The 14,342-nt window shown below is 40.6% G+C and overlaps 1 protein-coding gene across 4 annotated transcripts in view; it reads right to left on the reverse strand.

Annotated features, from left to right (window-relative positions):
- Window positions 1–14,342, reverse strand: part of PTPRZ1 (protein tyrosine phosphatase receptor type Z1) — a 182,236-nt gene that overhangs the window by 9,141 nt on the left and 158,753 nt on the right. For all 4 annotated transcript variants that reach the window (XM_013985677.3, XM_013985675.3, XM_013985674.3 and 1 more), the window contains 8 exons: window positions 12,972–13,107; window positions 10,278–10,424; window positions 7,203–7,296; window positions 6,799–6,872; window positions 5,879–6,007; window positions 4,700–4,846; window positions 1,314–1,456; window positions 430–565 (listed from right to left, as the gene is read on the reverse strand). In XM_013985677.3, coding sequence (XP_013841131.2) covers window positions 430–565; window positions 1,314–1,456; window positions 4,700–4,846; window positions 5,879–6,007; window positions 6,799–6,872; window positions 7,203–7,296; window positions 10,278–10,424; window positions 12,972–13,107 — 1,006 coding nt within the window. The remainder of the gene's footprint in view (window positions 1–429; window positions 566–1,313; window positions 1,457–4,699; window positions 4,847–5,878; window positions 6,008–6,798; window positions 6,873–7,202; window positions 7,297–10,277; window positions 10,425–12,971; window positions 13,108–14,342) is intronic.

The raw sequence follows: 14,342 nt of genomic DNA on the forward strand, positions 1-14,342 counted from the left end.
AGAATTAGTTATTTCTTAAGTTTAGAAAATGAATTTGGCTTGAGAAAAAAGCGAACAGTTGAAGTCTATCTTCTGACTATTCTTTAAGGCTCTTCAGAATTTGAACCCCAGGGAAATAACCATTTATTTTGTTGGATAAATCAAATTAGATGGTGCTTCTACTGAGGATATTTTTCAGAATTACAGTAAGTCCTGCAAAAAGGTACACATAAGATTTAAATTTTTGATCCATCAATTTTCTGGAAGATAAACTTTAAATATTTATTGTTCCAGTTCTATGGATTGCAAACTGAATATAATTTAGCTTGAAAACTACATGCTAATGTTATCAACGTGATCTTTTTTTTTTTTTTGATATATGACAAAACAGTTTTGGCAGCCTCTAGAAGCTCTAATTGGAAAGATTTGGTTTGCTGCTTTATTACTTACAATGTCAGCAAAGACTCCTGGCCTCATCAAATTGATCATCTTGGCTACCTGATAAACATCCATGGAATTTTCTTTTTCTAGTTGGTGCATAAGGGTTGTCAGAGCACAGAAAGTTCCTGCTGTCACTCCTCCATGCCTGGAAGCAAAAGGAAGGGACAAAGACTCCATTCAGATGCATCAAATGTTCCCAGAGCACAGAGCCACGACAACTTTGCAGTAAGAACACTGAAATTTTTAATAAATTGTCTCATTATTCAAGGAACTGTGGCTTAATTTGAAACACTGGGGAGTGTTCATGATATCAGTAATGGGATACTTTATAGAAGTTTAATATTTGGTTACACATTTCTTATTTTTATACTATGGAAGAGGTCGGCAGTGATCTGACTGAGGTTCTAAGATACATTGTATAACATGTATCACATGCAGTCTATATAATATGTATGCAACATAATTCCAGCACATGCATTTTTTACTTGTTCACAACAGAAACCTAGAAAGAATTGGATAAAAATTTGTTTCTGATAAATAAAAAATATATCAGTGTTACTCCTATCCCAGTAAGGCAATGGCTGAGAATTGGTTAGCGCTTGTGAAAATTCAGGTTCTAAAGTACTGACTGATCATGCAATGTGTTCTCAGCATATGATGCACGAGCAGATTCTCATGATCATTCACCCATCTCCTGCCCTCAAAAGGAGCTCTAAGAGATGCAGGAAAAACTCCCAAACTCTTCTGTATTAATTTTGTTCATTAGAAGCTGATAATGCATCCTGGTTGAATAATTCACAATTGGTCCAAGGTATTAGGTTAGCGCAAAGACAGTGGAAATATACATACACCCAAATGCTCAGGCATGAAACAATTTAAAGTGTGGAACTTACTCATCATGAACAATCATGGGCCCATCCCTGGTGGCAGCTTCTTCTTTGATAATACTTATAAGTTCAAAAGTTTTACTTATGGGGCTATCTGGATTTGGCCATTTGGGACATTGAAAATGCCTCACTTCAAGTACATAATCATCCTATAAGAAGAAAAAAAAATGAGTGTTTTTAAAAGAGTCATACAGGTTGGTGAATAGATTAATTGAGGAAAATCAAGAATCACACAAAGGCGGTAACTTTGTCTCTTTTAGGGCTTCGCCCACAGCATATCGAAGTTCCCAGGCTAGGGGTCGAATCGGGGCCGCATCTGTGACCTGCACCACAGCTCCTGGCAACAACAGATCCTTAATCCATTGAGCGAGGTCAGGGATCAAACCCTCATCCTCATGGATACTAGTTGGGTTCGCTACCACTGAGCCACATTGGGAACTCCTAAACGGCACGATGTTAAGGAATACAGAGAAAAGGGAAAATTATAAGGTAAAGAAAGTAATAAACACTGATTCAGGAAGCAGCTTTTTCTAAAGGGAGAAAGGGATGACACAAGAGGAGGGCACATGGGGGACTTCTAAGATAAAAACTGTGTTCTTTTTTTTTCTTTTCAATCTTTAGGGCCTCACTGGCAGCATATGGAGGTTCCCAGGCTAGGGGTCGAATCAGAGCTACAGCTGCCAGCCACAGCCACATAAAAGCTGTGTTCTTTTTCTTGAATTCATTTATTGTATCAGTTTTATAATCTTGTACATGTTTTATGAACATTCTATTTAATCTATTTAATATTTATTACATTTTTTTTTTGTCTTTTTAGGGCCGTACCCGTGGCATATAGAGGTTCCTAGGCTAGGGGCCCAATCAGAGCTGCAGCTGCCGGCCTACACCACAGCCACAGCAATGTGGGATCCAAGCCATGTCTGCAACCTATATCACAGCTCGCGGCAATACCTGATTCTTAACCCACTGAGCGAGGCCAGGGATTGAATCTATGTCCTCATGGATACTAGTTGGGTTTGTTAACTGCTGAGCCACGACAGGAACTCCTACACTTTTAAAATAACTCATAACAGGAGTTCCTGTCGTGGCGCAGTGGTTAAACGAATACAACTAGGAACCATGAGGTTGTGGGTTCGATCCCTGGCCTTGCTCAGTGGGTTAAGGATCTGGCATTGCCGTGAGCTGTGGTGTAGGTTGCAGACGTGGCTCGGATCCTGTGTTGCTGTGGCTCTGGTGTAGGCTGGCGGCTATGGCTCCGATTAGACCCCTAGCCTGGGAACCTCCATATGCCGCAGGTGCGGTCCTAGAAAAGGCAAAAAGACTAAAATAAAATAAAATAAAATAAAAAATAACTCATAATAAATAAATAAATCAAAGGCCCCAGCTTTTGACTTCAGTAGTTTACTCTAAACCTCCTAGACACTAATGAATCCAGGTCTATAAAGTAAAGACCATCGCTTCCCCCACCAACCTCAAATGGTATGAATTTTTTTTGAGGGGGGGAGGGAGCACCTATAAATGTCTGAAGTTATGGCTCTGCCCACATCAGTCTTTTCTTCTTGCTGCCCATCCCTGTGTTAGACACCCGGGTGATCAAGGTGATTTACACGGAGGAGACTTATGGAATTGGGCTCAGTCATGAACTCAAGCATTCATGAATCATGAATGCTTATTCTCTGTTTTTTTTTTTTTTTCTGCATAATACTAGGGAAAAAAACTGTGCTGATTATACAAGGCCAACCTAGATATTAGACATCATCAGTAATAATAGGCATAGCAAGAGAATGGTACTTACGGATTGTTACTCTTACAGTAAGTGTTTGGCTAACTGGGAAGAGTGATGAGAGGAGGGCATGAAAAATACAGTTCTGAATGTGTGTTTAGGACCACAGGTAGAAACTAGCATGGGTCATCATGTGCTCTCAGGGACCATGGTGTTCTAATTTTTGCACTTCATTTTACAAATAAGGAATAAACTCATTCTCCCAAGGCCACACTGCTCACCAGTGGGGCTGGAATCAATGTGTTCCTTTTTTGTTTGACTCAAGCAGAGTACTATTCCACTGTTACAATGTTTACATTATTTTATACGCACTATCTATTTTATAAGTTTTGGTCAATCAAATATTCTAGAGAATAGTGAATCTTACTCTACACCATATACATTTTACTAGTTTCAGAACTAGGGTAGAGAGAGACATTTAAACCATCTAAAACATGATGTAATTATTTTCCCTGATTGAAAAGATCCTCTGACTCTCACATGCCTCTTTTAGTATTTTCAGAGCTGTCCAATAATTAATGAACTGTGCTGTCATGATAGAAATAATTATTGCCAAAGAATTCAAATTAATGCCTTGTAGCTAACCACAAGTTTAGCAAAACAACCCGAGTTCATTTCACTGCACGTTTTCAAAGCCCTCTGTCCTTGACGTCTTACTGTAGACAGAGCGCAATACACTTGTTTTGGTAGGTAGTATTCTTCCCATTTTTACTTAGGAGAACACAAGGAAAGGACCTGCCTTAAAACATGACAATTAGGAATAAAAAAATTATTTAATTTTTTACTTACTTATTTATTTAATTTTTGTCTTTTTGCCTTTTCTAGGGCTGCTCCCTTGGCATATGGAGGTTCCCAGGCTAGGGGTCTAAACGGAGCTGTAGCTGCTGGCCTTCTTCACAGCCACAGCAACGTGGGATCCGAACCAAGTCTACGACCCACACCACAGCTCACAGCAATGCCAGATCCTTAACCCACTGAGCAAGGCCAGGGATCGAACCTGCAACCTCATGGTTCTTAGTCGGATTCGTTAACCACTGAGCCATGATGGGAACTCCTACTCTGTTTATTTTCAACTTAAGTTCTATCAGCAATCTATTTCCTGTGTGTGAAGAAGTCAGGAATGGTGGAATTTAGTGAGACTAATTGTTTAATGATTCTATAAGATTCAGAAAATAAAAATGACATGTAAGATAAAGATGTATTATTTAGGTAATCTGTTTTAATTTGTAAGAAATAAGATTCCTTCTTTCTATTCCCAGGAAAAATCCTTAAATTAGCATATTTTTAACATGGGCTTATGATGAAAAGTTTGTCATTTAAACTATGGCCATCCTGGAGTTCCTGTTGTGGCTTAGCCGTTAACAAACCCGACTAGCATCCATGAGGTTGCAGGTTCGATCCCTGGCCTTGCTCAGTGGGTTAGAGATCTGGTGTTGCCAGGAGCTGTGGTGTAGGTCACAGATGTGGCTCAGATTTGGTGTGGCTATGGCTGTGGTGTAGGCTGGAGGCTATTGCTCTGATTCGACCCCCAGCCCAGGAACCTCTGTATGCTGTGGGTGAGGCCCTAAAAAGACAAAAATTAAAAAATAAAAATAAAGTATGACCATACCTGTGTAGCTTCTAAGATAAAATCTTGCATTATAAGTTTTTCTTCATTAGACAGACATTTGTGTTCTTCAGACATAAGAGTGACCTTAAAACTCTCACAATTTATGGGCTCATCTTTATTTGGCCAGTAAACAAATTCATCTTCTGCCTGGAGGATTAAAAACAAAGAAGATTGTGGATAGCAATACATGTCTAAGTCAGACTATGAAATGGAAGTCAACTGACTGCCACAGAAAATTCAATTCAAAATTTTCTTTGAATCTCAAAGTTTACTCTTAAAATCTTTTTTTTTTTTTTTGTCTTTTTTGCTATTTCTTTGGGCCGCTCCCGCGGCATATGGAGGTTCCCAGGCCAGGGGTTGAATCGGAGCTGCAGCCCCCGGCCTACACCAGAGCCACAGCAACGCGGGATCCGAGCCGTGTCTGCAACCTACACCACAGCTCACGGCAACGCTGGATCGTTAACCCACTGAGCAAGGGCAGGGATCGAACCCGCGACCTCATGGTTCCTAGTCGGATTCGTTAACCACTGAGCCACGACGGGAACTCCTACTCTTAAAATCTTGAGTCATAAACTGGATTGATGTGTAGAATAAAATACTACTGCTTAAGAAACCAAACAATTGCTTTATTTTGCTTTCTTAGCTCATCATTAACAACAGTTAGTTGTTGCTTCTGTAATTGATTCAAAAAATTTTAAGAGCTCAGCAATTTGCAGTGTCATTTGGAATCATCAGTATAACTTTATAGACAAGAAACGAGTCTTAAAGTTAAGTCTATAGTAAAGCCTAAATGAAGTAGGTCTTTTTTTTTTTGGTATTTCTATAGATCTCCTTAAGCTTAGGAACTTTCCAAATTATACTAACAAGTTTTATTAAAAATATAAATGAAATGACTTCCTTTGTGGTTGCAATTCTGATTTCCTTAAGCAGCATCATAAAATACTTAAGTTAATTTTAACCTACTTTCATTGAAAACTGTTGTTCAACAATTTCAGAGGCGGTAGATTGCATCCAAACCAGGTCCAAGAGTAGACAAGGTGCAGCTTTAATGACTTTATTTTGTTTAATGACTTTCACAAACTTTAGCTTATTAGTTGAAAAATAGGACTTTGTATGCAGGACTTCTGGCTCTTGTGTCTTGATAATTTCCCTGTACGGAAAGTGCCAAAAGTGACTTACCATGTTTTGACCATCTGGAAGCATAACAACCAGCTGGGCATTATGGTCCCATATCATCCTCCAGAAATCCTTGATGGTATGGAGAAGAGGATGCTGGGTGATGATGAATTCATTGCTCTGATAATAACCCTATAAAACCAAAGAGAAGATAGCAAGAGCCCTGGCATATGACATTAAACATTCAAAAAACATTCGTAAGTTAATGGACCTTAAGTTAGCCTTATTTTTAGATTGTATCTACAAAAAATAATGATTATCACAGCCAATGTTAGGGGCAGCTCCTATGCTAGGTGTAGCACTAAGCATTTTCTTCCCCTGAAGTCGTGTACTCCTCACAGCAGTACTATGAGAAAGGAACGCCATTCCCATATGTGCTATAGATAATTAACCTGAGACTTAAGAAGTTAAGCGTTGTGCCTAAGCTTACACAGCCATTACCTCTAGGAAGGGACTTACCAAAATGGCTAGTGAACTATATCTCCTATGCTGGACAGAATGGAAATCTGGAGATTTTATTTTTCTTACTTTTCATGAGACCCAATGATAGAGTGCCAAATTTCACACCTACCGGCAAACAGGATACCCTGACCCCCTGCTGCCCCCTACGGGAGAGGAACCAGGGGTGCACCTTGCAGATACTGTTGCAGAAACCTGGAAGCTGCTGCCATTGAATTAATGATTTCTGTGTTGCTGCTTAGCCTCTTCTGCAACGGTATCTCTCAGGCCCCATTCCTATTCCCTGTCAGCTTATTTGAAGTGTGGCATGCTTTTATTCTTTAGTTTTTTCAGCTGTATCTTCACAGATTCATCTTGTAGAATTCTACTTCATTTATTTTGGTTACAGCCTTATGGGATAAGCAGAAAACTTCGTTTGGATACTCAGATGGGAATGAAGAGGTCGTGCTGCCTCCCTGACTCACCATGATGTAGGAGGCATTGATGTAGTCTGTGCTTTCCCCACTCAGGGATGAAAGGCCCACCCTGGATCTTTCAACTGGAACACAGAACATGCATCATAAACAACCAAGCTCTTAGTGCTGTATCGCCTCCCTTCCCAATCCCTTCAAATGGCAAAACAGAGCTGCATTTTGCAAGCTGAGTGTGTCTGACTTTTTCAGCTAGTTTGCTATGTATTTTGCATTTTCAAATAAGACCTCAGGGTTTAAGGGTCCTGGTTAACTTCAGGTATGTTATTGATCTGCCATGACTAGAAAAATATGCGTGTTTTCATTTTTGTTCCACGATGTATAAATATGGTCAAAGTAACCTACAAGACTTCTATTACGTAAAGTTTTCTTCCCCGCCTCGATTTAACATAGCTTACCAGGGATGATGGAAGATGTTCTGTTCTTCTCCCTGTTGCACTGCTTTAGGGCTGTTGAATAGTCACTCTGCTGTATATTTGATTGACTCAGGAGCTGAGAAAGGGTGTCAAGGAAAAACACAGATTATTTTATTTATGCCACTCGAATATGCAACACACACACACAATGATATACACGTGCCCAACATGAATAAGATACTGAATACAAATATATCTGATCTGCTTTCTAAAATCCCTTGAATTAAACCGTAGACATCGAGGTTCTCTATGCTACAACGGGGGGCTGGAAGCAGCAGAGAACATTTGATGTCTAGTCTGACTTTCGCATCGGAAGGCTCTTCCTCACGACTTCCTCTATAGGTAGGCATCCTCCACATTCTCCACTTAAATCTCACACCGCAGCTGGAAGATAAACTGCATGATGTGTCTGTGTATATATAATATATATATCTATGCATATAGTTTGATTTTCTACATTAATTTAGTCCTTCTTTACATGAATAATCTACTGGCTATTTATGTTATTTCCCAATTAGTGAATGTTCAGGTTATTTCCAATGTTTTGCCATTTCGAACTTTGTAGTAATGAATACCCCTTGTATACTTCTTAATGTGTACACTTGTGCGGGTTTCTATAAAGAATTAGGAGTCACCGCTGTTTAATTTTTGATAGGCTAACAGAAGAAAAATAGTATATCGTGGTTTTGATTGGCATTTCCCTAATCATTTTGAGATTGTGAATTTTAGTTATTTTCTTTATGTTGCCTTTTCATATTTCTACTTCATTGTGACTTACTAATTTATAGGGGTTTTCTGAAGTCTTAAATGTAAATCTACAGCCTGCTAAGAAAGTTGCAAATGTCTCTGTTCTTTTCAATCATACCCACATTTACAGCCAAAATTCACTTTTTCCTTAAGATTTCTGTAAATTGCATTTTTATTTAAAAAGTCCTTCTTTAGGAGTTCCTCTTGTGGCTCAGTGGCTAATGAATCCGACTAGGAACCATGAGGTTGCGGGTTCGATCCCTGGCCTTGCTCAGTGGGTTAAGGATCCGGCATTGATGTGAGCTGTGGTGTAGGCTGCAGACGCGGCTCGGATCCTCCATTGCTGTGGCTCTGGTGTAGGCTGGCAGCTACAGCTCAGATTCGACCCCTAGCCTGGGAACCTCCATATGCCACAGGTACGGTCCTAGAAAAGGCAAAAAGACAAAAAAAAAAAAAAAAAAAAAAAAAAAGTCCTTCTTTACCCTGAAGTCCTCAAAAGATTTTTTCCAATATTTTCTTATAAAACTTTGTTTTCATCCTTAGATATTTAATTCATCTTAAATAATTTTAGTGTTTGAGGGAACTAATTGCAGGGGATGAATTGTACTTGTTTCTACATGGAAGTTGTCCAAATATCATTTATTGATCAGTCTGTCTTTTCCTTACCAATTTGTAATTTTCTTTTTTTTTTTTTTTTTTTTTGGTCTTTTTTAGGGCCGCACCTGTGGCATATGGAGGTTCCCAGGCTAGGGATCTAATCAGAGGTGTAGCTGCTGGCCTATGCCAGAGCCACAGCAACACAGGATCCAAGCCACGTCTTCGACCTACACCACAGCTCACATCAACGCCGGATCCTTAACCCACTAATCACGGCCAGGGATCGAACCCACAACCTCATGGTTCCTAGTCAGATTCGTTTCTGCTGCACCACAACAGAAACTCCTGGTTCTTTACTTTTCAATATTAATTTCAAAATCAGAATCACACACACCCAATAAACCCCTAAATTTCCCTAGTTGTAATGATAACAGCAAACAGTCAAGTGTTTCTCTTTTTAACTGGATTCTGATTTCATAATTGACATTTCTGATTTGATCCTGAATCAGCCAGTATAAGTAAGAGCAATTCTTTTACACATTTGTGTAGGGGGTAAATCATATTTAAATGAGAATTCTGCTGAACGTAGGTAACACATATATATTATTTACCTTATCAAAAAGTTGTCTTAGCAACCTAATGTTAATGCTTCACATTTCTTTATTATCTGTTTCTGGCAGCAATACCATGATGGACTTTCTCTTTCCTTAAAGCATCCTTTGAAGGCTCAGATATGCTTGGCTGAATAAAACATACATGTCTGCCTGTCCCCGGGTTCTAAGTTCAGCCTCCACCCCTCCTCTGTTGCTTATTCCTCCCAAAGCACAAAAGGTGCTGACCGAGGAGGCAAAAAGGCAGAGGGAATTCATCATGATTAAATCTCCTGTGTGGTAAACTGCGAAAAAGAGAGAGGAAAACGCTGCCACCCCAAGGTTTGTTAACTCTCCTGGGTTCTTCCAGGGCCTTCTGAATTCGTCCCAGACCCTCCTTCTCCCAAAATGGGCCCGGTTTCTCCAGCAATGCTGGGACGTCAGAAGTTAGCATAGGAAGAGTGGGGCACAAAACAACGTGCCCTCCATTCACCTGCAAGGTCACAGTCTGTCAAGTCCCCTCTCCCAGCTGGCAACAGCTGCTTTCTGAATCCTTTGCTGACTGGTGTCAGGACGTCAGAGGCTACAGGGTGGGAGGCAGAATGTTGAACAAAGCAGTCTTCCCTCTCGAGCCGACTGCCTCGTGTCATGGTGCGTGGGAGAAACGGAGCTTAAGACGCTTTTCTTGTGAGATGCCCTATTCTCGTCCTGGGGCTTCAAGTGAGACAGACTCTTCCGCAGAGCCGCACGAACAGCCAGAGCCACAGCACTCATGGTTAAGTGGTCTGGTTTTCTCAAAGCAAAAAGAGCACTTAAACCGTCTGTGTTAGAAGTTCTGCCCGTTCATCCTGTTCTGCTCTGTGCCCTCCTTTCCTGGACCACGTCCACATTTCTAAAAGGTAGCATAGTTTGTCTGAGAACTTTTCCTCTTGCTGGTCAAAATCAAAGTTCTCCTTAAAATTTACCTAGTGACTCTGCCGTCCGTTGTAACCAATCCAATGAAGCCACTGGGCCAACAGAGCCCTCAGCCCGTCCACCTGGCCTTGTCCACTCACATGAGGAGATGCAGGAATGTCCCAACTTGTGGTGACCCCCCAGGAAAGGGGCTTATGAGAGAACTCACCTTGAACTGTTTCTCTAGCTTGGTTTTGCCTGTTGGTCCAGGAATGAGGAGCCCATTAACATAGGCGTGGATGTGGCTCTCCGGGACCTCGGTTTCTTTGCTAAGGATGGCCTCGACCAGTGCATCATGAATGAAAACATACTGTTCCTGGGAAAAGAGTGGCAAACAAGAATATTATTTCGGGTTTTCCTTATATGTACCTGGGTATAAGAGTAGTATCTTTCACTGATGGACAAAAAGAGTCTTACAACGTGGAGGGTGGGGGACTCGCAAAGATCGCCTTTCAGATCTGGCTGGGAGTCAGATGGAGGAAAAAGAGGCCATCAAGAAAGAATACAAAATATCAGCACTGTTCATAATAGCCAAGACATGGAAACAACCCAAATGTCCATCGGCAGGTGAACAGATTAAGAAGATGTGGTACATATATACAAACAAATATTACACAGGCATAAAAAGGACAAAACAATGCCATTTGTAGCAACATGAATGCAACTAAAGATTCTCATACTAAGGGAAGTAAGTCAGAAAGAGGAAGACAAATACTGTATGGTATCACTTATTTGTGGGATTAAAAATATGGCACAAATGATCCTATCTGCAAAACAGATCACGGCCACGGAGAATAGACTTGTGGTTGCGAAGGGAGAGGGGGGAGAGGGGAGGGAGTGGGATGGACGGGGAGTTTAGGGTTAGTAGATGATGCAAACTGTTACATTTGGAAAGGATAAGCAATGGGGTCCTGCTGTACAGCACAGGGAACTGTGTCCGATCTCTCGGGTTAGAACATGATGGAAGACAGTATGGAACAAAAAAAAAAAAAATACATATATGTATATGTATGACTGGGTCACTTTGCTGTACAACAGAAATTGAAGGAACATTGTAAATCAACTGTAATAAAAAGTTAAAACAAAAGCAAGAACACGAAAGTTTCCGTCTCTCGCCTCTTCAGTTCTCATGCACTGATGTTTAGGAAAAGAGGCCTTCTGAAGATTTTTGGAGGCAAAGCAACACCTTCTCTGCCCATCCTTCAAACCTAGACCCTCTTCCACATTTTGCACTGACTTCTCTACTCCTTTTTTTTTTCTTTTTTATTAATATTTTTTATTACTCAACGAATTTATTACATTTATAGTTGTACAATGATCATCACAACCCAATTTTATAAGCATTTCCATCCTAAACCCCCAGGGCATCCCCCTACCCCCCAACCTGTCTCCTTTGGAAACCGTAAGTTTTTCAAAGTCTGTGAATCAGTATCTGTTCTGCAAAGAAGTTCATTGTGTCCTTTTTTCAGATTCCACATGTGAAGTGATGACTTCTCTACTTCTGATGGGTCTTCCCCTTCTGCCCATTCCAATCCTCCTTTGAGCTGGTCATTATTTAATTTAGCACAATTATCTATACAGTTTTTAAGAGTTATCTTCTACTTCACGGATGGGCCTCTTCCCTGGTCTTATCTGACTACAATGTCATTCCCTTGATGGAATGACGTTTGGGTGGTTTGGTTTAGAAGCCCCCTCAGTCATAAATTTCTTTTTTTTTTTTTTGTCTTTTTAGGGCCACACCGTGGCAGATGGAGGTACTCAGGCTAGGGGTCGAATTGGAGCTATAGCTGCCGGCCTATGCCAGCGCCACAGCAACTCTGGATCTGAGCTGCGTCTGCGACCTACACCATGGTTCACAGCAATGCTGGATCCTTTAACACACTGAGCGAGGCAAGGGATCGAACCCTCAACCTCATGGTTCCTCGTTGGATTCATTAACCACTGCGCCATGACGGGAACTCCAGTCCTATGTTTCTTATTGCTTTCAAGCTGTCATCCACAGTTTTCAATTTAAATCCATTTTTTAAGACAGTGAAAATAAAATACAGATATGCAGATTTTATCTTGTGTCACATATGGGTAAATGATATAGGCCTAAAGAGGGACATAATTTGGGGATAATTCATACTTCTTAAATATGAATCCATTCATTCACAATATGCAGGAAAAGCTTGAGGATTTTTCTTGAGGGGAAGAGTGTTGACTGATTCACTTACTCTTTTTCTAAATCTTCTCTGTGATTCATGCCATTTTAAAGATATTTCCCATGGGATCACAAAATGGGCAAAATTTAGTTGGCAGTCCATGACTTTACAGGCAACCACCTCGTGTTACAGGCTGAACTGTGTCCTCTCAACAGATATGCTGAGACCCTACCTCCCCCTCTCCCCGGCATCCTGCAGAATGTGACCTTATTTGTAAACAGAGTCATTGTAGACAGGACTAGTTGTGAGCCACACAGGAAGTCCTAGGTGTGACTAGTTAAGATGAGGTAGTGACTAGCATCTTTACGAGAAGTGGGAAGTGTGGACACAGGCATGGACACCGAGGGAAGACAGCGCTGTGAAGATGGAGGCAGGGACTGGAGTTGGGTTGCTCCATCCATGGAAATAGGGGACTCTCAGAAACTTGAGGAGACACAGAAGGATCTTTCCCTAGAAGAGCTGGAGGGAGCCTGGCCCTGCCAACACCTTGATTTTGGACTTCTGTCCTCCACAACTATAAGACAATACATTTCTTGTGTTTGAAGCTGCCCAGTTTGTAGCACTTTATTACAGGGACCCAGCAATACAAACTCTGGTCTATCCAGCATTTTAGGGACAATTCCAACCCTTTGATAAATGAAATTTCCTTTTGATCATACCTCAGTTTGCACCAAGTAATTTCTCTGTGACCGAATGTGTTTTAAAAAGCCAAATATGTTGACAGTTCCTTCGTGTTGAATTTGCTGCAACATACTGTCCAGCACAATATATGTGCCTGTTCTTCCAACCCCAGCACTGAAGAGCACACAAAGAAAAGAGCTATTTCAATGTTAAGCATAAAATACATTTGACCATGGTTGCCTTATAAATTAAAACAATTTCCTTCTCCAAGAAAATGAGCTGCTTAATAAGTAATCTAGCAGTCCCAAACAGTAAGCAGCTCACTAGTTAAGTACAACACTTCAAACAACAGAAAGTTTTCTTTTTTGCTTTCAGGTCAAACTACAAAACAATCAGACTATTTCTGTTGGAGATTTTCTATTTTCAATAATTATAGTTATTATTCATCTTATGCAATAAAAAATCTTGTGTAGCGGAGCACAGCAAATAGACATTTAATTTGAGAAAAATGAAAGCATCAGCTTCCCCAAACTCTGAAAAGAAAAGGTCTCTGGGTCTGTATCGCCAGGTAAACATGTTTGTAAAGGCTTCCGTGTTAATGGAAAAAAGGAGTTTGCAAAAGCTTTCAGCTGAAAATATCATTTTGGTGAGATGGTGAGGAATAAAGCATAACTTCAGTCATTTCTAAAGGGCTATTATCTATGGACTTCTTCAAAGCCTCTACTGGAGGGACGGAATTCAGAAACAGGGATTCTTTTCAAATGTGCCGATGAGTAGGAAGTCCTAGAGAGGAAAATTAGCACCTGCTCTGCACAATGCTCTGGTCCTTCTCCATTCGCTCAGAAACAATCTCTGACCTTCAGAGCTATTTTCCTTGCATCTTCCTGTTCCCCGGAGCTTATCATCAGGTTAAGAGATAAAAAAACTCAAGCTAGGTCTCTCAAATTTTGTCTGATGATAACTCCTGAGATGAGTAATTAGAATGTGGGAGCTATGCTGCTTATCAAAGGAAAACACTTGTTTCTGTAAAAATACAGACACTGCTTGGACAAAAATACTGCACACAGAAATGAATTTGATTTTTGTGGTCATAAAGCTTGGCACAGAGTCAGCACTCAGTAAACATTAACTGTTATTTTTATTTATTTAAAATTTTTTTTTTTTTGGTCTTTTTAGGGCTGCACCACAGCATATGGAAGTTTCCAGGCTATTGGTTGAATCGGAGCTGCAGCTGCTGGCCTATACCACAGCCACAGTAATGCCAGATCTGAGCCACATCTGCAACCTACACTTCAGCTTGAGGCAATGATGGATCCTTTAACCCACTGAGCAAGGCCAGGGATGGAACCTGCATCCTTATGGATACTAGTCAGATTCTCAACTTGCTGAACCACAATGGGAACTCCCTG

The sequence above is a fragment of the Sus scrofa genome, chromosome 18 (assembly GCF_054392235.1).
Source record: "Sus scrofa isolate SSC_HxYL_T2T_F1_AM1 chromosome 18, Sscrofa_HxYL_maternal_Yorkshire_Landrace_v2.0, whole genome shotgun sequence".
Lineage (NCBI taxonomy): Eukaryota > Metazoa > Chordata > Mammalia > Artiodactyla > Suidae > Sus > Sus scrofa.